Below are 22,987 nucleotides of genomic sequence, written 5' to 3'. Positions count from 1 at the left end.
TTCTTAACAGTTTAAGCCTTGTAACAGTAATAGTTTTAACTACTGACCTAAACCATATAAGAACAATCAAGTTAAAATTTAAAACCTAATGCTATAGTATAAACACGAGAAGCTGATTAGTTTGATATGGTACACCTTGACAATAAAAATAACAAACTTTAAGTAATGCAGAAAGTGGAAAGCATTACAAAAGAATATGTGTTCCATTATTTACTTAAATTTTCAGTACTGGTATGAAACAAAGAGGCCACCTGTAACTATAAGCAGAGCACCAAGGTTTGACCCCAAAAAAACCATTCATTGCAAAAAATTTATTCTTTTTTCTTCAAATTTTAGGCTAGGCTAGAGATAATGCACATGAATAGGGAATAATATGATAGCTTAGAAGGTACCTTCTGAATCACTCTGCAACCATACATCTGCAAACTAAGAGGTAAAATATGACCTGTAAGTTGGCAGGCTAATTCCTTCCTTTGACTTTCGGTACCATGCTCAAAAAACTGCAATGTCAAGCATGGCAATCTAATTTCAGTGACCGAATAAAAAAAGAGCATATTTATGAAAAGACTCAGTATTAGAAGAAGAAAATTATACTTTCTGTATAACATAATTGCCAAAAACATCAGTCATCAAGGCATGAGCATGAGGAACAATCTCGGGAAATATCTTGGCCTTCTCTTCTACTGAGGCAATTTCTAATTTCTGCTGAATAAAGCGGCTACCATACTGATCCGTACTGCATTATGGCACAGATTATCAAGTCATATTTTCAGAGCAATGTCACTAGCAACAACAGCGGAGGTGAGAGATTCATACCTGAACTGAACCACATGATCAACAATATCTGAAAGTTCAAAAAGTCTAGCCTTGTTGTTCTTGAACTCATCTAATAAGGATGCAGCAAATTTTCCCTCCAGGTTATTGCCAGTATCAGCATGCCATGAGCCTCCAGAACCTCCCATTGAACTTCTCATCATAGAGTTAAAGTGTGATATGTGTTGATTCTCAAACATTGGATTTCCAGATCCAAGAGAAGGATGTGAAGAATTTGCAATCTGATTTCCTGAATATGGCATGCCAAGACCATATGGCTGATTCCCCAAGTATCCATTATTAAGAAGCCCAGATTTGCTCAGAAGTGGGAGCTCATACTGATGCTTTTGTTGAGCACGAAGCATCTCAATATATGCTTCCCGAAATCCCTCTAAATCTCCATGTGAAGTATCAGAGAAATTTCTCATTTGAGAAGGATCACCAGAACCACTCATCCCATGCATCAAGTAATTAGAGTTTCGCTGCAAGCTTTGGATGAAGCGTGGGTCCAGTGCTGGGGAATGAAGGTTAGAACCAACTTGATTTCCTAGTTCATCAAAAATTTGCCCATCTCTGCGACCCCTCAAAGCTGCAATTCAAAAACCAAATTGTCAACACTAACATTCAGCACTAAACTGCACTGAGCATAAATTAATTCACATGCACATTGCACGTGCACACACAAACACAGAGTCAGAGAGAGAGAGAACCTGTCTCGAGATGACTGTTGTACACAGCATTCATTTTTGAGTTCCCAAGATATGCACCAGGAACATGGCCAGCGAAGTCTATATTTGGACTTGCTGCATTTACAGAAGAATTCACTTTTGAGCGAAGACTAGCAGAAGAAGCAGTTTTTTTCAGTAGATTGACTTGATCATTTGAACTAAATGTGTTAAGGTTTGTTGCAATCCCATTATGTCCAGGCAAATTAAAATTGCTCTGTGTGCTTAACAGAGTATCAGCATGATTACCAAGTCCCATTGGTAGCTTAGATTTCAAAAGACTATCTTGCCCTGCATGTCTAACACCAGACAAATTTAACCCTGATAAAGAAGATGCCATGCCAGCAATATCAGACATACTGGAAGAGTGGCCATTTGGGATGCCCAAGCCAATACCACTTTTCTCAACAGAGAAAACTTGACTCCCCACGAGAGGAACTGAAGATCCGAAAGATCTTCCAATAACCTGTGGTTCAGGGGTTGGAACCCTCGACAAAGAAGTACCCACAGCAGACGCAAAACTATTAGAAACATTTACACCATGGTTCTGAAGTCCGACCAAACCGGGAGTAGAAGCTGAAGAACGCAAGCCCTCGAACGACTCGCGGTCGACAATACCAGTTGAATCCATGATATCACCACATGCATTGCGACTTGTTGGACGTGACAGATTGTTTGATAGGGAAACAGGTTGATCAAGTCCTTCCTGCTAAAATGCTAACTTCAGTTATAAGTTTAACAGAATATCAGAACAGGAAGAAAATAGCAGGATATGCTCTATCAGTTTATCGGCTTAAATCATTTAAGTGACAAGCATTTTTTGCGTTAGTGGATGGTTATGATCAACGCCAGAGATTGAACGATAAGATGAAATCAAACCGGGCACCTATATTTCATGCCATACAGTCAAACTTTTTTAACAATCATAACATACCAACAACTTGTAAATATTACTAGAAGATAACATAAAACTGATACTATGATAGTAAATCAACCTTTACGATCTGCTTTATGTCAAAATGAAGTTGCAAAAAAGTAACCCATCATCAGTTAATGGCACAGAAAATGTCTCATCTAGAACCAAAAAATACCACACATGCAATCGAATAATTAATTACCTGAAGAATGCTAGCAAAAGATGCCCTCTTTGCACCAAGACCAGGTCCTGACATTCTTTCCAAACCACCCATATGCCCATCAAGCAACTGATATGAACTTTCCCTAGAGAGATTCTGTCCACTGGCTTTCCTCAGTTCCATCAAATCATTCTCTGCCTGTTGCACAGAAAATCCAGGCTGCATCGAAAATAGTGATGAACTATCACCATTTGTGGCCACCTTCCTCCAGTCTCCGAATCCCTCTAATGAACATCCCCCAGCTTGAAACCTTTGAGCAACACGCCAATCTTCTTTCGACAACAATGGTGGAGGTAGTCTAGGATTTATATTCTCATGTGAGTAATAATAGGAAAGATAAGCAGGGTGTGAACGAATCTCATCCTCGGTCAAAAGTCCATTATTATTATTACTGCTGCTCCTACTATTGTTCACTCCGAAATCAGAGTTCCTCAAACTACCAACAGCACGTAACGATCCCTCCACTGTTGGAGGAGCACTTCCACTCCTATACATATTGAGATCCCTTTCTTGATTGATAAACTGCTGACTCTGCTGCTCTCGCAACATCCTTTCCAGCTCATTCTGCATAGAGTCTTCAACATTCCCATTCGGCAAATGCTCCAATCCGTTATCTGAAATTTGCATATCAACCTTACTCGCACGGGCCATCTGAAAACTATAAGTCACCTAAAATAGAAATGCCACCAAAAAAATTTCCATTAGTTGAACAAAACAAAACCATAAAATAAAAGTTAAATAAAAAGAATAAAACCCACACCGTAATCCACTTTCTCATTGATATGAAAAAGGATAAAAATAAATGATGATTCCTTCTCTTTCACTATAACATCCAAAAGTTAAAATTCCACCTAGAATAGACTTGAAATACATAAACACGTTTTTCAGTATCTTAATTCTTTTTCTTCTGAGTACCCTTTTACCTCAAGATAACACATCCAAACTACAACAACCAAACCTTAATCCCAGTAAATAGGTCGGCTACATGGATCAAACGGCACCATAACACATCCTAACTCAAAAAACAAAATTCAATTACAAGGGAAGAGAAGAAAAAAGAATCTTTTGTCATACCTTGGACTCCACAGCTGAAAAGGAACCTTCACATCAATACAAAAAAACCCAAAATTTGATCCTTTCTGAAATCAAAATAAACAAACCCATTACCGAGAGAAGATATCACAACCCGTTGTAACAATTCACGCGCAAATCAATACATGAATTTTGCACATTTCAATAAAAATCACGTAAAAAGGAAAACCAGGAACATTACTGAAAAAATAGAGGATATTGAAAAAACAAAGAACAATGAAAGCTACCCTTTTGAATTGAATTGAGGATGAGGAAGATGCTATTACTGATTTTTGTTTTGGGTTGGAAATCCGAAAAAAGAAGGATTAGAGAAAAGAATAAATATATTATTTTTAATTTTGCAGAGTGAATGAGGAAAGAGACGGCGTGGGCCTGAGTGGGTCATGGGTACGTGCATTAACTGTGTTCTCTAGGGTTATTACATTCACACATCAAATATTATATATTATTTGGGAAAAATATGTATACAATTGCACATAGTTTTATATTTTATTTTATACACTATTATAATATATATCATCCCTAATTTATATTTAATCATTATGAGCTGTTCGAAAAAGTAATTTAAATGAGTAGTAAATAATATATTGATTTGTGAATCTTTACCCTAACTTTTTACATTATATTTATTTTTGGCACAAGCCAAATATATTTTTCACATGATGTCCGGTTGGAATCAAAAGTAATTAACTCAACTATTATGTTAAGTATTATATCTACTTTCATGAAGTCTGTTAATACATTTTTAACTCAGTCATGTATTACTAAAATAAATTTGTGTTACATGAAAATAATAATATTCCCTTAATTTAAATCTAAAAATGATGGCTAGGGACTGTGCTCACACCAGAATTGTTTTAAAAATATGCATACTACCTACAACTCTATCATATGACATGTTTGATGAAAAAACAAATAGTCATTATGGTGACATACACATGTTTTAAATATATATATAATATACTATGATCCAAATTTTGAAGGCTAATTATACTATTTCTTGTTTGTCAAGTCATGAAATCGTATTAACATCATATCAAACATGGATAAAAGATAGTTCAATGTATGAGACTCCAATTTTATGTATAAGATGTGATGAGATGTAGATGTATGCATCAATATTTTAGATATAGGCTTTGAAAATTAGTTAGATCTGGTTGTTAAAATTAATTACATTTCATCACAGAATTGGTATTACAAAGTGATACTAAAGATCTTAGTTATCAAATTAATGTATTATAACTATATTCAATTAGCATAACCGATGTTGTTGGGTGAGAATATAATTTATTCCAATACTTTTTGAAACTTCAATCATGTCTGTATTCTCCACAAGTTATGAATAAAGAACAAGAAAACAAGGCAAAACCAAGTGGTCTTGAATGAAAATACTAAACTAATGCCATTTCCATGATTGGTTCAATATCCATTTACATTGGAACCTTGGAGATGAGTACACTATTGATGCATGAAATGGTCATGCAGATCCTTGATCATCACCAAGAGATTGCACTAGACACTTCAACTCTAATAAAACAGATTTCTTCAATAATTTTATTTGATCTCTTTATTACAAACTTTAATTTCTCTGTTGAAAATATGTGCCTTGTAAGCTGGAGATTAAAAATATATTTTGTCTTGTCTTTGCTGTTTGTTGTTTCTGCTTTATCTTTTAAATTTAAAATATTGTTGATGTCCTTTTTAAGATTATGATTAGGATATTGTTAGCCATGACTAAAAAAATAAGGAAGCAATATGATATTATTGTTAGACTCCAACTCTATTTTAAGAGTAATTTCATATTTACATAATTCTCTTATTTACTTGGTGTATTGTATATCGAGTTCAACTTATTACGTATTGGTTCATTATAAAGAAGGTATATCACTTATTAGGTTTGTCATAAAGAAGTTCTCATGAAATTAATATGAAAATGACTAACAATATATCCAAGTCAACCACTTATATGAACCATTGGATAAACTGATACATAATCCTTGCATAACAACAAATCTTCAAACATACACTGATACATAATCCCTCTGCTCAAAAAAACCAACAAATCTTCCATAATCTCTTACCAATACCATAGCCGATACTTCAAAAATTAGCAAAACTTTTTATGATAGTGTGACTAGAAACTAGAATAAACACAAGCAATGACCACTCATAAAAAAAACTTATTATTGGGTATTACAAATCAGCATAGAAAGAATAGTAGGACAAACTAGACAATAGGAGACATATTTCATCTTCTAGGACTTAAGTTGTTCAACTTCATCCACTCAAACTCTTGACAATCTCAGATAGAGCTGAGTATGTTCCGAAAACAGCCGATACAGAACCTACTGTGATGATTGTAATACAAAGTACTGTCTGTAGACATGAAACAAAAGTAGAGTCACAAAAGTGTTTGTCATAATTACACAAGTTTTGGAATGAATTAAGGATGTAACAAAAATCTTTGATGACATTTCTTGTAGCATTACTATACAATCCAAGGTTGTTCTGTTTTTAGTTGTATTGATATCAACCTAGTATGTTTCTAGATAAATCCATTTCAGTTATTTTCATATGTATGTATTCCTTAAGTTGTATTCCTTTAGTTTTGGAAGTCAAGCACACTTGTTAACATTGATGAGAAAATCAATGGAGTGAATTGTGGAATACCCATGATTTGTTCATTTTATATTCTATAAAGTCCTAAACCATTGATTGTCTTATCAAAAGTTATAAACTCAATCTACACTTTGAAGTTCAGAATCCAAATGCAAAATGAAACACTATGACTTACATTAAGTAGTACTATAAATTTGATATCATCATACCTGTAACTGTGTGACTTTTCCCTTCAAGATTCTTAGGAAACAAGCACAAGGAAGTATCAAAGTCTGATACCAAGGTTAATTTTAGTTAGTTAAATGCTAGTTTCAGTAACTCAAGGAAAAAGAATCAGATAAACCGAAAAATGGAACTTACAACAAGCATTGTGAGCAATGATCCTATCAATGACATCAAAAGACCTGCAAAAAAATGTAGAATGATATATAACATAGTGCAACTATGTAACAGTAAAGTGCATTAATGAAGTGGAGTGAAAAATTAATGCAATAGTACTAATCATATTTTCCTCTCATATGTTGGTTTAAATATAGTTCCAGATTTAGTTAAGAAATAATATTCCACCTGGTAGTAAAACATTTTAAGAATCAAGTATATAAGGACAGGAAGAAAGACTAACCGAAAAACGGAACTGATAGACCAATGATCAAGGTAGAAACTACCAGGCCAGTTCTGATGAAGATGGAATATAGATAAGACTTGGCATGATCTGATGGTATCAGTTCCTCAAGACTCATTGCCACTGGAGATATAGTCAATGCATATGTGATGCTAATTAAGGAAAAACATGTTTCTTCATATTAGGTATAAGGGTATTAGGTATAAAGGTATATAGGTATATATGGAGAGACCCAATTTTGTTTTATTAAAAAAATGTAAGTTCTTTTACTTGTTCCCTATAAATAAAGTATTGTTCCTCTTTGTTCTCCTAAATGAAAGTCTTCTAGGTTTGCCTTTTACATTTGGAAACAAAATTTCTTTAAGCTGAATGATTTGTTCCTGTAGTAAATATGCATGCACATATGCATTTATATGTTGTATATAAAGGATATTTGGTAAATGGATTAACCACCTGCAAAAATACAGATAACAGATAATGGTTAGCAATTTATATGGTTAAAATAGGATGTTGCTGATATGTTCATATATTGAGTTAAAGTAGATATAAGAGTAGGATAAGGTTGAGCGTATCTTTTTTCTTGTATAACAAAGGGTATCCCCACCCTATAGGTAAAGAACTAATCTTTCGAGGTACGTGGCTACCCCTCGCAAGAATAGAATCCTTGACCTTTAGCCTAGTACAATATCTGGGGATCGAATGAGACTTTACAAAACTAGACCAACGTCTTGTTGGTACATGAGCTTATATCTAAAGTGAGTAAATAAAGGCGTATTCACCATTAAATTTTAGGGGGTTAAGATCGAAAATAGAATGTAGGATATGTATACCGTAGTCCAAACAGCAATCTTGCTGGCCACCAAGTCTTGGGGCATGTTAAGAGTAAACTGAGAGAGTATAGCTTCTCCAAACATTGTGTATCCCATTACAGCAGATCCAGCATACAGGAGGGTACAAATACCAAAACTGTGATGAAACAAAAAATCAGGAGATATTATATTCTATATATGGACACATTCATATATAACAACTACATCATTTGCCTTAGATAAATATATTAACATACTTGTACATTGCAATTTGTATAAGACTTGAAAAGATAATCATATACTTTTTTATATACATGTAAATGCAATTTGTATAAGACTTGAAATGACTAGTAGATGCAGAATAATAAGACTATGAATGGGAAAAAAATTATGTTTTGGTGTACCATGCTAAGAGCACTGCAGGGAATTGGTTTGGATTTGCCATGGATGTATAAATGTTTGGGAAAACAGCATGTCCAGAGTAGCAGTAACCATAGAGACCCACAGCAACAGGAAAAGTTGTAAGATTGATTGTTGTCCCTTTGCTATGAAAGCCAACATCTTCTACACCAACCCAGAATAAGCATACAACCACTAAAATTGATGCAATAACTCCACCAGCTGTGACAAACATAGTAAAAAGTTATCATCAACAAGTTTTATGTTTAATATGTTATCATCTAATGAGATGTTATCCTTCATAAAACTATTGTGACCTCTCAAGGTTAGATTGAACAAGAGAGTGCAGAAAAGGGTACAATGAGATATGATCAAACCTTCATTGATAAGTGAACTTAAGACCAAATGTAAAATTCAACCAAGGTTTAAATCATAAGAATGGTTCATATATCTAACAAGTCCATCATGCATTGGCCTTTAACTGTGGTCAAAATTGTTCCTGAGCGTTGCGGCCTGATGCAGCCACATCATTGTTATTCAGTGTCACGCAGCAATTGCAGTGTGGTATGGTTGTGATGGTCACTGCAACCACAATATTGCAGCCGCATCATGTGATGCAGCCCGCAATTTGAATAACTGTCTGTAAGGTTAAGTTATAAGGTAAAGACACATGCATGGTTTTATATCTCTAACATTAACTTTTATATGAGAATGGCTAACTAATAAGTAGTTGTAGAAAAATCAGGTTTACCTGAGATGTAACTGAGAACGCTTAGATCGCGAAGCCAAACAGTGGGAAGAACAGCCAAGGTTGCAATCAGTGCAAAGAGGGTATGAGAATTCAACTCAATTCCACCCAAATTTAAGTATGCATTTGGAAACAAGGAAGATAAGTTGTCACCCTCCAAAATTATATATTCAATGCAACAAGCCTGCATGAAGGAATATTCAATAGGAGAAGTAGTTTCTATTAAATAACATGTCTCAAAAGAACTGATGCAACTTTAGATACATGACACAAGAGAATGTTTAACAAGCCAACAAGATTCAACATTGATATCCAAATTGGTAGCCACTGACAATTCTATCCTTATATTTGTTTGCTATAACTCTCAAATGGAATAATACTCATTGAGTGAAGGGAATTGTACTTACATATAATTCCACGTACAATACTATCTGCACTCACAAAAGAAAAGGGAAAGGCATAAGAAATAGATTAAAGACTAATGTAATAATGGTAAATAGAAAAATGCTAATAAAACATTACTTTCCTACAAATATCTCCAACATTAAAACTTTTAAGATGTAATGTGACATGTGTGAAGTGTTGCTACTTAAGTTTACTGCTTTAATTATGTTATGTTGGTCCTGTCCGCGATCAAGGAGTATTCAACAAGTGAGACACCACGTCTTGAACCAAAACCTTAAAGCAATGATTTCATGAGTAATTTCTATTTATAAACTCTTTCGATCTTCAGACTTTGTGCTCTCTTCTAAACTCAGAATATTAGAGGTGAGAATAAAGACTTACCGAAATGGCAATACGTCCAGTAGTACCAAATGCAGCTTGACCAATATCAGGGTATGTCTCAATACCAGGTTCACTATCCAAGCAAGAACGTAAGAGCATTCCAGTGTAAAAGGAAATTAGTGCAAAGATAAATAACACAGAAAGGCCAACCCATCCACCTTGTTGTGCAGCATAAGGGGTAGAAAGGATTCCTACACCACAAAGACAATTTATGCCTGCAAATATATCCAATATAAGAATAAGGCATATAAATATATGATAGGTTAATTTTTAGTGCATGGTTTATGGTTTTATTATGCATTGCATGTCTCAGTCTGTCATCAAATAAATATACATATAATAACTTGTTTTTGTAGCATTTAAATTTGATTAGTTCTTTTGAATATGTTAAAGAGCCACATAAATAAAAACTAAGATAAGATTAATAACATGTGTAATGTACAAATTCTGTAAAACAGTTTTGAAGGTAGATTCAGATAAATGCACCAATTGTATTTGGAGATCATTATCCATAGGTTAAATTGTTTTTGCATGGGCCAAGTGAAAGAAGTATATAAGTGAGGTTAACCCAAAACCTTAAGATATTAGGTCTATGAATCTATTCATTTATATGTTCTTTAACTCATCCACTTTTACAAAACGTCATACTTCTTCTTCATCACATTTAGAATAATCAACACATTATGACCCCAAATTCTAAAGATGTAGAGAAAAAGGCAAAGCACAAAATTACTGAAGAAAAAGTGTTTATATGCACAATATTAGTTTGCAAAAATTGAAACTCAACATAAGATAGTGTCCATTTTAAACAAGTAATGGTGACAAAATGGTACGAATGATGATTGACACAAATGTAGTCCCTGTAGTGGAAGGACTGATTGATTGGTTAGTAGATGTTGGACTTAGATCACATATTGCAGCAAACAGACAAGTCTCATAATTATGCAGACGTGGACATTGTTCATGGGCATATTTTCCAGCCTGTTATCTTCATTTTAATGCATCCTCTGCATTATCTCAATTTTTAAGCATCCACAAGAATCACTTCTTGACAAATGCCATTTAATATAAATGTTATCATTGTATTGAAAAGAATATAATGTATAGTATTGATTTAATGGTATAAGGTTTTATCAGATTTCTTTAGATAAATCAAAAGGTATAGGGTTCAATTCGAATCATACTTATTGGAGGAGAGTCACACATCCTAAAAAAATTAATATATTACCCATAAATAAGGAGATACCCTTTGTTATAAAAAAAAATGAATATTTCCTTATTTTTTTCCTTGCTTGTATCTATTAAAATTCCTCATACCCTTTGTTATAATGTAGGTTGATACTTGCTTTCTTAAAATAGAAAAGGGGGACATATATTATATTTAATGATATGCTGAAAAAAACATTGTATATAAACTAATTTGTATATTTTATTGCTTTATGTCTATGTAGATATTGGTCAAATACAAACAAACTATATCTTTACTGTCAGTTTCCACCATCTTGTATCTGTTAGCAATTATGATAAACATAATACAATGACAAGAGCAATTTAAAAGCATAGCCTAAAAGTATTTGTACCAAGTGAAGGTTGAAGTATTTACCATTAAGCACAGCTTGTCCAAAAGAGCAATGGCTAGAAATAGGTCCTTCATGAGAGACCTTAGAGCCCTTCTTAAGGGAAGAAGACCTTCTAGGAAGAGGAGGAAGCAAGGTATGAGAGCTACGTCTGTGTTGTTCATCTTCAATTGGTTGAATAAGAGGTTTTGTTACTGAAGGAAGTGCTTCAGGAGTGTGCCTCCTTGTTAGAGATGTGGAAAGAAATGAACTGCTTAATCTTGACAATGAAGGAGTTCCAAGAAATCCAATATTTGGTGATGGTACACTACTGTATAGATCAATGGACTGCCTGAAATATCATCAATTTTCTAGAGAATATTAACTTTTTGGTTTAGCTTCTTGGCTATGTAGATTCTTCTTTTTTATTAGCTAAGACTAATATTTTTTATAGAATCCATTTTTCATTCACCTAGAAAAGTAAAATAACTTTCCAGGATTAGAGTAATCAGGGAAGATGTTGGTTAGGTAGGAAACAAAATTGCAGAGAAGAAATGTATTTTTAGAAGACTTAGTATGGAAGTAAATATCACATCGTCTACCTTATTGTTTCGGGGATAGTTTAAATACATGTTAGGTTACTTATCTTATTGTTAATTAGTTTTGAGATAGAATCTTAACACAATATTAAAGTCAAAGTCCAACTTCTTTCTAGTTGTCATGAACAAGTTATAGGTCAAACGTAACACTTCAGTTTGACAGACTTATTGGAAAGTAAGTCTCACGTTTATCTTATTTTTTCCAGAATGGTTTAAAGTTAACCATTTATCTCTTGTGATAGAGCAGATTGTAACAGACCACAAGTTTTATTACCAGTTTCACTTATTTGACACACAGGACAGAACAAAATGGGAGGGTTGAAAAGAGAGATATTTTGAAGGTTAAACCAAACAGAAAATAATAGGCTTATTCCATTCTGTTCTATCCACAAACCAAAGGCTACCATGGCAATACAAACACACACATGGTAACATGGAAGATAGAAGAATTTAACAAATCCAAGGGATAGAAGGTGAAGGAGTTGACCTGTAACTCTGAGGCCATGAAATGTTGTAGGAACTTGGTTTTCTCTGTGGTGGGTTTTCATTTGAGTAATTGGATGAATCAGAATCATGACCATCATCTCCACCCTTGTTCAAATCTTTCTCCTCATCTTCTTCATCACTCTCAATGTAAATACTGTTTTCTGATATAGAGTTCTTCATCTTTTCTCAACCTTTATCTCTTTCTCCTTCTTCAACAATCCTTGATTCTCCACCACTCCTTCAATTTACCTTCACAAAATCACCACATAAACTCAATCACAAAGCATAAAAACAGAAGAAAACTTCAAAGTTAAACTTGAGATGCAACTTATGACTTTAGAGTGTCCTAATCTTAACACCCCCTTGAACCAATTAATGGAAATCTCACATGGCTATGAATATGATGAGTATGAAACAAGTGAGTTGAAATTTCTAAGCTTTTTCTTAATAAAGACTAGAAGCTAAGTAAACTACAAACATGTATAATAGACATAAACTTTTGGAAGATTTTGTTGGAGAAAAGTTCCAACTACTAGTATTGTGACCTTAATTTAGTTATACAAGTAAAAAAGCAGAGAAGAAAATCAAAAAAGAAGCAAAAGGGTGTTCTTATTTCACTTCAGAATCATAAACTACATATCCTATCACCTTTTTAAGGTTTCCTTATTCGGTTCTCTATCTTTGGTTCCAAATAAGCAAACTAAGAAAAGGGAAACATAGAAAAGAAACAAGTGACTACTTACTTTCTCACACTGTATATGAAATCAGTCACTACTTATACAGATTTTTTTGACTCGCTTTCTATGAAGTATGAAGTGAGCACATGAACATTCAAGATGACAGAGAAGAGAAGTGCCTTTTTCTGTTCATAATTATTTAATTATAAGAGAAAAAGATATATACTCTCTCCCTATACTTTTATATATTATTACTACATTTTCTACTTTAATCATTATTGATTTTTCAATAAAAAAATACAAAAAAAATGATAAATAATATAATAAATATGTATAAATCTTTAAATATTATTTCGTTATTATAATGTGAACATGTTAGCAGATACTTAATCTTAGCCGTACATTATTATTATTATGTAAAGATAGATTGTTATTGCTAAGTTGCCATGCCCATGCTGGCATGGGCCATATTTTTGTTTCTACTTTCTATTTTCTAGTTGTAGTTGCACATATTTAATACTTAACTAAAGATCGAACTTCTCACGTCAATAAAAACATAATATGTCAATTAAAATTTTTAAATTTTTATTATTATTTTCGTTCCATTATCATTAGTACAGGAACATATGAGATAATATATGAAACAGTAAATCTTTGTTAATGCATAACTCAGTATTCACTTACCTGCATCTGCATTATAACAACTAAATATAAAATGAGTTTTCTATGCAATGAGCTTCTTTCAAAGTGAGGCTTAGTGTTTTAGGTACCTGCCCTTGAAATTTTCCAAGTCAAATTTTTAACAAAGTATTTTTTCTCAAGATAAAAATATATAAAAAGCTTTAATTAAGTAGATGATAAAGGGTAAATATTTACTAAACTGATCATTTTAAAAATATTTTGGTTATTTGTACAACATATTTAGACAATAATTAAAGCAGATAGTATTGAAGTTAAGCCAAGCAAATGTACAGGTGAAATAAATTTGTTCTTTTAATTCAAAACAACTGCTTTAAAACAAATTTTTAGGTGTGCCATTTGGAAGGAAACTTTGTCCCCAGAAAGTGACATCATAACTCTTTTGGATAGTTGAGTACAAATGGATTGAGTTGGATGGATATATATCATATATGGAGATAGATGAAACCAAATAAATTTGGTTGGGTTTGTTTGATTTAGACAAATATCTTTTGGTCTATATACCTCAACAGAACTAATTAAATATTGATTGAGTTGGATATTTAATGGGAGTAACTAAAGTGAGAATAGTTTCATATAAAAATAATAAATTTGGCCTTATAATCATATAAGATTAAAAATTAATTCTCATTTAAATTTGCACTACAATTCATATGATAACTTATTTTAATTTTAACCATTCAAATAAGTCTCATTGCTCAATATTAATTATACTCATTTTTTCAGAATAACATGTGTTCTCAACTCCATCTAATGGATACATTGAGTCTTGCGTAATTTCACAACTTATTTTATACCAAATCGATGTTGTTGCTCATAAATTAAATAAATGGGTGAACATCATTATAAGATTACTCAAAAGGAATAGCTGTAGTGAAGCATGGGTTGAATTTTGTTTAAAATTCAATCTATATGATTTAAGTAAATGAACAATGGGAAAATATTGAATGAATAAATAAAATATTTATGTATGTCATATAATTGAGTATTATACAATATAACCAACTTTTGTGCATTCCAATATCAATATCTTGTAGAAAAAAGAATCAAACAATATATAAAATCACCCCTATTATTATATCATTGTAACAATAGGATTTCATATTTGAATGTTTCTCTCATATTTCCTCCGCACCTAAGCTTGGCACTTGTCATTTTTTGTTAGCTACTTGTCATGCAAATATGTATTACTTATGTTTTTTACTTTTAATTTATATGATTGAATTGATATAATAGGTAATAGGGGGAAAAATGGTAAATCACTTCTTTCTGTATGTCACTAAAAAATTCAATTTATATGATTGAAATAATGACTGATGAGAAAAGATTAAATGATAAATAAATAAATAAATTATTTATTTTTATATGAATATACTGTCTTGTATGTAGGTTTTTTTATACTATCTTATATGTCATATTATTTGTACCTACATAATAAAACTTTAGATACAAAACAATGATTAAACAAATAAAATTAAATGACACCAAAAAACATATCAAATTGAATAAAAATTTGAAAAATAAAAGCTGTGGATTGTAACAACTTACACAATTTTTGAGTTAGATGTAGTAATTATATAAACATTTTTTTATCAAAGATTTAAGCATATAACATCACAGGTTGTGTAGTTTGATTATGGCTAAAATGGTATGCAGTACAAATTAAGGCAACTATTTTTAAAGCTCATTCTAGAACACATATTCTTATGGTATAATAGGAAGAAGCAGGATCCTCTATCCTAAATTTTTTATATCTTCATATTATAAACCAATCACAATCTACTAAATAATATAAAAATGTTATTTTTTATTTTTTTTTATATATGTGATAACTTTTAATTGACTCAGAATACAATGAGATATAAAAATGAGACAACTGAAAGATGCTTAAGAATATTCCAATTATGTGTCAGTGCAACTTGAATGTTTTTATTGCTAGATAGTAAAGTTAGGCATATAAATACATTAGAAATGGTACCTTCTTATATCTTGCAAATATTATATCCACAGACTATGTGTTCATTACAGGCAAATACATTTAAAAAAATATATGCCCTTATAATATATAGTATATTATAATTTTATTATTTATTACTCGTATTTAATTATTATTTATTCTTTAAAAATAATTTAGATGAGAAATATATATTACAACGACTCAGAATAAATATTTATATTTTCATTGTATAGGTATTATACCCGATTAATGCTATAAAACATAGACTCTTGTTGTACAAAAAAATTCTCATGTGATTGAATGTTGTTGTTAGATCCAAGAAAGAACAAAACAACCATGCATACTTGAAGACAATGAACATGTGATTTTGCTGTGAAAACTGAAAAGTAATCTTTCAATCACAACCCATGTTAAAACCAGACAACGTATTCCAGCCAATCACAAAATCAATGTTGAATCAGTCAGTATCATAAATTGACACTTAAATACTTTGAAAATATTCTTTCAACATTTCTAATACAAATAAACAATGATGTATGTTCAATGATTTTAATAGGGTGTACATTAATTACTATATTACTTATGAATCCAGTGATATAGTAATTAATGTAGTTGAAATATGGTTGATTATGTATTTATGCTTCATAAACAAAACCTCTTTTGAAAACATATTTACATTAGCTACCATGATGAAATGGTTTCAGATAATGTTGATTATATATAGATCTGTCAGCTAATAAATTGGTTAATGATTTTCATGTTTTATTCTGAGCAGTCGTAAATTAATTTGAATACGTAGTCGATTCTCCACTTATTCAGAAACACGTGAAACCGTGCTGTATGAGTTAATGTTCATGTCTGAAAGGAGCGTGTCATATCCAATTTCACGTGAAAATGTCAAACTCGGATCAGATGCTTCTCTGTCATACTTATTTGCCTTACATTAACATTTATTTCGGTTTATCAACAATTTCTTCCCTATCATATTTTAACAAATAATATAAAATATTATTTTTTGTATTTAAATGTTCTTCCCTGTCAATTTCTTCCGTATTCATGAGTATATTTTATACATATAATTTAATGTTATATGAATATTATAAAATGGATAGAATATAACTTATGTAAAAGGATAGAATGAGTAATATTAATTAATCTCATTTTATAAATTATTTAATTAACATTTCATAGTTTGCATTATAAAGGATTAGTTTGTGCTATCAATATTTGTATATAATTGTTTTGTTGAAAATAATTTTTTTACTTCTAATGTTCTACATTTTATAGAATATAAGTAGTATTTTTGCACATATGTACAGTCTAATTTTGACAAAAAAAAGTAACTATCAAATATACAATTATTATAAATTATAGTTTCAACAAAATTTGTTTAATTTCACACACATTTAAAACAGTAATTTTATTTTTATAGCAAGATTAACTATAAATACCAAATTTATATAGACTAGTTGCTCTGCCCCGAAATTCAGTATTACTATATTGCATGAGCATTGAGTCTTCTTACTTCCAGCCTTTAAAAAATAAACGTTAAATGCAAACAAAATTTGTATTTTCTATATTCCATATATTTTGATATTTTGACTTTTTTAATACTATTTTATTTTTTCATATTTTAAAAACACAATATACATTTATACACCTCATTTACTATTCATTTTTTATCCCTCATTTTTTCACTTTTTAATTCAGTATCTGATGTGCATTAACTGAGGTTACTTCAATTAAATTGTAATTAAATTTTGCATTATTTATTAACTTATTAAATTATGTAGAAAACTTCAAATATGGAAAGTTTTGGAACAAATGGGTACTAGTTTCGATCTATAATATTTGTCTGCATTTATCTTAATTAGAATTTGCAATATAATTTGAATATGTAGTATTCACTCTAACCCAAATTGAATTAGGTCTTAGTTTAACTTTATTTTTTGGAACTCAGGTGAACTATATATATAAATATATAATGTTATGATTTTACTCATAATAGGATATTAGGTTCGAAATTGTGGAAGGTAAAACTCGGTAGTTGTAATCACTAATTTCAATTAGATTGATTGAGACAAATTTTAGTCCTTAATTGTCTGCATTGATTCCTAACTCCAACTACATCACTTTCTTCTTCTCCAATCACCAATGCTATCTTCCTTTTCTCTGTTACAATGTTTTGGGCTTTGTCTTTTTTGAAGAGGTGATATGTGATCTATATTATTTTTATTTAACAGTCAATAATAATTAATATATAAATGGTAAATAATGTACTTATATAATAAATAAAAATTTACATTTAAGTACATAGATAATAAACTATTATTAAAATGAGTAATAAAATATACATTATTTTAATTGAGTTAAATGAAAGCTATTAATATTCATTGAAAATGATAGAAATTTGATTAGCATTTAGTTCTTATATTTTGTCTGTGATTAAGAATATAATTTCAATTGCCATACTCCATAACTTAAAAAAAAACTGAAGTGTTGTACTATCTATTTGTCAAGTAGTACTCGTAAATTCTGGTTTGATGTCAGTCCTGTTATTAAATTCTAAAAGCTAACAATTCTTGTTGTTGTTGAATACACTTTTATTCAAATAAACAAATTATAATTAATTATATAATTGTTATTTCACTAAATTACATTTAACTTTGTATCACTATAAGAGCAACAATTAGTAGAAAGCTCATTTCTCTCAAACAAAATATAACTTAAAATGAGGCACAACCTAATTTAGCAATGCCAATGTAGCTTTATAATATTATTTTTCTTCTTGTGATAGCTTATACTTGATCTTAAATTCTTCATCTTATTGTGCATTATTTCAAATTAGTTAAGCACTTAACTTAAGCCAAGCATATACTCTGTCAAATGCGGATATGTTTTTTACATGAACATTGTTGATAAGATATGCTTGTCAGAATGTTGAAATGAGCATTAATCATTCATATAAATTGATCTATAATTGAATGAGTGGAACAATGTTCATTGAACTTGGACACCTATGCTCATAAGAAACTCCTAGAATTGGAAACGTTAATTGTCGCTAGCAATGTCTGGTTGTATCTATACGAAAATGTAGATTCATAAACTTCAATCTTAATACTAATGCTATATAAGGCTCTATTCATTACTCATTTTTGTGTTAGTCTTTAGTATTTTTAAATTGTTACGTTCACCTTTTTCATTTGTATTTAAGTGATATTTTTAGAATAACAAATTTTTTTTACTAAAAAGTACTATTTTTACCTTTAAAAAACTTCCAAACTAAATTGCTTCCTAAATGAATGTGATAATCTCTACACCACTTCCCATTGCATTGTTCGAGTACTTAAAGCGTTGTGTTTAAAATTTATTTATACTCCATCTGGTCTTTAATTTATAAGTGATAGTAACAGTGTAAAATTTCTATCCACTATTCAATTCATTCATGATTGACTCTATATCTATAAGGAACTACTCAACCGAGAACAATTTTCATATTAAAGATGTGAGAACAATAAATTTTGGGTTTTACAAATAATTATGGACGATTATGATTAAAAGTTAGTTATTGGTCAATAATAGTTATGTATATATATTTTTTAATCTTAACCATTCAATTAAGATCTAGTAGTTCATACTAAATGTTTTCATTTATCACAATATCACGTATTGTTCTCTTATCTATATATATATATATATTATATTATACTATGAGTTATAGTAATGATCAAAGGCCATGCCTAGATACTTTTGGGTCAACTAGAACCTATAGGCTAATAAAATAAAATGGTTATCAATTTCTTTTTCTATCTTCCTAAACTTTAAAACCATTTTAATATATACTTTTAAAATCAAATAATTCTAACGAAACTCATCATATCATAACTCAATTTCTTTGAGGCCTTCAATGATCATGCAACCCTCGGGGATTGGCTCAATTACATTGAGTATCACATGGCCTAGGATGTTGAGTCCTTCATCACTTTAAAACTCACAACATTGGCCAAAATCCAAATCAATCTTAATGCCAAAAATGTGAGTTAGCCATATACGATAGAGCATGTGAATGGACGTACAGCCATATGTTTGTATCCAAGCCATGTTAGAAAAAATCTACAACAAATATTCTTGTAGATCTTATATTGTGAATAAACTTGCTTTTTATCAAATTGAGAAAAAGTAAATTAATTAAGTTCTTGATATAAATACCAGGATAACCTAATGTCAAATTGGTTAATTATACATAATTTGAAGATATTATAAGTAGATTGAACTATAGACCAAATATCTTAAGGATGACTCAAAATGTGATGTTAATTTTGTTTATTGGATTCTTATGCGTTGCTTAGCCCATTATTTATAAATCTCATATGACCGAGTTTCCACAATTTAAAAATAAATGATTCAACAACCTATATTGTATTAATAAATTTGCTTTGTGTTATGATATACTAAGATGTATCATTTAATTTAAACATGTTTTTTATTCAAATATTGATAGTGGTTAGTGACATACAAGATTGTAAAGCATGATCACATATAAGGTTTAAATATATTGCAACTTGGAAAAGAAAAGGACATAAAGTAAGTTATAAACTATTGTAGCAAATTGTGCACTAGAGCCAAATGTAAATAGATGTAAATGGATCAAGCATCCAGTTTTGAAGGCATAAAAGTAACTTATTTTCACATATTTTAATATGATTAAATATAAATAATAAAGTGTAAAAATATTTTAGGAGGTCAAACATATATTTGTTTCTATCAGAAGGATATCAAATTTTAAAAGAAAGGAAAATTTTATGATGATACATCGATGCCTTGATGCATATCATTAGCTTTGTTTTGTGTGAAACATATTTACTAGAAATAATTAATAAAATATTAAAATTTTGATTTTAATTCAATTAAATCCTACATAATTATTATGATATTACCAAAAAAAAAAACAAAAAAAATATTTATCTCCAAATATGATGTTAAGTATTTTTTTATAATTTTTTTTGGTAAGCATAATACACCTTGAATTGTGAAAGCACATATTTTATCATATAAAAAATATCACTTAATATGATTGAGTTAAACAAATATTTAATTAATAAATTGTTAATTAAAATACAATTTTTCAATAAATCATAATAAATAATACATGAAATCATATACTCTCTGAAATACTCTTCAATTTTGCCAAGACAAGATTTGTCCTTGGGGACTTAAGAATACGTGTCATAACTATTTTAACATATTCTCTCCCGATCAAATTTGATCCATATAATATATACAAGTACTTATCCACATGCCACAAATCACTAATAATTGAAATAGGCCCTTAGGTCAATAATCCATGACTCATTGATACCACCAACTTTTCATATCAATTCTTCAGGGTGAAATAACCATTATTTAATATTTTATACACTGTTTGATAGAACCCTTCATGCATCGTAGGACCCTATGTCTACCTTGCCAACTCTCTTGTTTCACTCTCTAGGAAGGTTTCAAATAATTAGATAGGAAGATGGCAAGGGAAATTATTATCTGCTTCGAAAATGGATCTCTTTTGGTATCGAAAGGTCTAATAGCATATAAGATTATGATATATGATTTTAATAAAATCTCAATTTTGTATATTTTAAAATACTTTTAAACAAAAAATGTTATAAATAATAAAATTAATATGAGTTTCATATTTTAATACTGGCCTACAAGATCGTCTCAATCTAATATTTTACATAGCATGTCTTTTAATTTGGGATTTAATATTACTTTATATTAGAGCCCAACCATTTTTTATGTGATTGATAATTGGTGAGACTAGTTTTATCTTTAAAATTTTAACTGAAAAATTGTATTGGACCATCATTACTTCTCAAATACGTGATTTTTGAGGGATTCAATATTTTTATTTTTAACTCATAAATAATGTTTGACCAACACAACTTTTTCTATTTTATTATTTCTAACAAAAAAGTTAATTTGATAAGTTGGATTAAAGCAACATGACTTTTGAATAACTATTTTAAAATTTCATATAAATATGTAAATATATAATCAATAATAACTTAATAACTTTGTATATTGCAATTGTTTACAAACTAGTTTTTCATTTAAGTAAATAATGAAGTATTAATGCCTTTGATCATATCACTTGCATTGATAATTAATTGAGCCAAGACCTTTATATGCAAATCTGACTGTGTCTCATGACCTAGCCAAATGTCTAACCTGATCGTGCATCATCAAACAACAAATATTTTGACTGTGTCAAGTTACAAGCCATGACCGTGCATCATCAAACAACAAATGTCTAACTCGAGTCATGTCCAAGTCAGCTCCTGATTCTGATTGAGGTGGCTGGACATCGTGACCGTATCACTACCTCGGTCGTGTGCACTAGATTATTATCCTGACCGAGTCAGGTTTCTAGGGCTTGGTGTACCAAGTTGGGTGCTGACCGAGATATGCATTTGCGCATCAGGTGAATTCCTGACCGGGACAAACATCCGGCATGTTGGCGCATCAGGTCTGCATCAGTTGGTGCATATGTGGCTTGTTTCTTGGAACATCAATTGGCATTGTTTCTCATGATATGAGCTTTTGCATTATTCTTCTAGAAGAAAGGATTTCAGCATAGCATTTTATTTTCACATGTGATAAATGTGTTTTAGATTGTTAAGCCTTAGTTAGTTAAATTAGTTTGCTTATTCTTCAAGCAATATCTTTGTATAAATATACAACACGTACCAATCATTCAATCAATAAGAATTCAATATCTTTTCTTCTATATCACATGAGTTGAATTTCCAATATGGTATCAGAGCTCTTATATTGAGAGCTCTACTGCCAATCCATTTCTTCTCCTTCAAATTCTTGATTCTCTTGATTTGAATTCCAAATCTGCCATGGACAACACAGAATCCGATGAAGTTCATCAATCTCTTTACCAGCAGGTTGATCAAACACAAAATCCTTACTATTGGCATCCAGGTGAGAGTCCAGGAGTTGTGCTTGTATCACCTCCCTTGGATAGCAACAACTAGAAATCATGGTCCAGGTCAATGAAGAGTGAAAGTGTAAAGTGTCAAGGATTGCATTAGCAATGTTTTGCCTATGTTTTGGTGAAGACAATGAGTTAGTCAAAGCTTGAAGATGTCTCACCAATCAACATGTCGAGGGCTCAAGTGGTGACTTATTAGACTTAGGTTATAATTCTTTATTATCTTTTTAGAAGTCTAAGATGCTTGCCATAAATATTGAGTGTAGG

General features: G+C 30.7%; 2 protein-coding genes across 6 annotated transcripts; both read right to left on the bottom strand.

The window, feature by feature from the left end:
* Nucleotides 1-10: 10 nt before the first annotated feature.
* Nucleotides 11-21,610, bottom strand: LOC109340550 (pumilio homolog 4-like). 2 transcript variants are annotated; one of them, XM_019578270.1, is made up of 8 exons: nucleotides 21,601-21,610; nucleotides 3,994-4,025; nucleotides 3,749-3,813; nucleotides 2,657-3,343; nucleotides 1,524-2,247; nucleotides 817-1,402; nucleotides 595-736; nucleotides 11-500 (listed from the first exon to the last, which is right to left on the bottom strand). In XM_019578270.1, the coding sequence occupies exons 4-8, from the start codon at nucleotides 3,323-3,325 to the stop codon at nucleotides 333-335; spliced, it is 2,289 nt and encodes a 762-aa protein (XP_019433815.1). In that variant the 5' UTR covers nucleotides 3,326-3,343; nucleotides 3,749-3,813; nucleotides 3,994-4,025; nucleotides 21,601-21,610; the 3' UTR covers nucleotides 11-332. The 2 variants fall into 2 exon arrangements, with proteins under 2 accessions (XP_019433815.1, XP_019433816.1); XM_019578271.1 differs by having other exon boundaries at nucleotides 12-500; nucleotides 1,524-2,244.
* LOC109340551 (vacuolar amino acid transporter 1-like) lies at nucleotides 5,741-13,240 on the bottom strand. Of its 4 annotated transcripts, none has more exons than XM_019578275.1 (13): nucleotides 13,134-13,240; nucleotides 12,392-12,628; nucleotides 11,353-11,657; nucleotides 9,750-9,964; nucleotides 9,371-9,394; nucleotides 8,967-9,147; nucleotides 8,221-8,437; nucleotides 7,838-7,973; nucleotides 7,441-7,460; nucleotides 7,008-7,153; nucleotides 6,746-6,789; nucleotides 6,595-6,657; nucleotides 5,741-6,142 (listed from the first exon to the last, which is right to left on the bottom strand). In XM_019578275.1, exons 2-13 carry the CDS (start codon nucleotides 12,568-12,570, stop codon nucleotides 6,044-6,046), a joined length of 1,629 nt encoding a protein of 542 aa, XP_019433820.1. In that variant the 5' UTR covers nucleotides 12,571-12,628; nucleotides 13,134-13,240; the 3' UTR covers nucleotides 5,741-6,043. The 4 variants fall into 4 exon arrangements, with proteins under 4 accessions (XP_019433820.1, XP_019433818.1, XP_019433819.1 ...); XM_019578273.1 differs by having other exon boundaries at nucleotides 12,392-12,639; nucleotides 13,134-13,233; XM_019578274.1 differs by lacking the exon at nucleotides 13,134-13,240 and adding an exon at nucleotides 13,039-13,102 and having other exon boundaries at nucleotides 12,392-12,639.
* Nucleotides 21,611-22,987: the final 1,377 nt, after the last annotated feature.

The sequence above is a fragment of the Lupinus angustifolius genome, unplaced genomic scaffold (genome assembly GCF_001865875.1).
Source record: "Lupinus angustifolius cultivar Tanjil unplaced genomic scaffold, LupAngTanjil_v1.0 Scaffold_200_6, whole genome shotgun sequence".
Taxonomy (NCBI): domain Eukaryota; kingdom Viridiplantae; phylum Streptophyta; class Magnoliopsida; order Fabales; family Fabaceae; genus Lupinus; species Lupinus angustifolius.
This window is presented reverse-complemented; position numbering and strand designations above follow the sequence as displayed.

Bases quoted from the DNA above. Each gene is read 5' to 3' on its own strand.
- LOC109340550 (XM_019578270.1), bottom strand. From the start codon at position 3,325: ATGGCCCGTGCGAGTAAGGTTGATATGCAAATTTCAGATAACGGATTG. The intron at 2,248-2,656 runs GTAATTAATTAT...TTAGCATTTTAG, and splicing joins CTTTTGCTAGCATTCTTCAG to CAGGAAGGACTTGATCAACC. The intron at 737-816 runs GTATGAATCTCT...GCCATAATGCAG, and splicing joins GATCATGTGGTTCAGTTCAG to TACGGATCAGTATGGTAGCC.
- LOC109340551 (XM_019578275.1), bottom strand. From the start codon at position 12,570: ATGAAGAACTCTATATCAGAAAACAGTATTTACATTGAGAGTGATGAA. The intron at 11,658-12,391 runs GTCAACTCCTTC...ATGATATTTCAG, and splicing joins TCATGGCCTCAGAGTTACAG to GCAGTCCATTGATCTATACA. The intron at 7,154-7,440 runs ATATCCTTTATA...AATTAGCATCAC, and splicing joins GTGGTTAATCCATTTACCAA to ATATGCATTGACTATATCTC.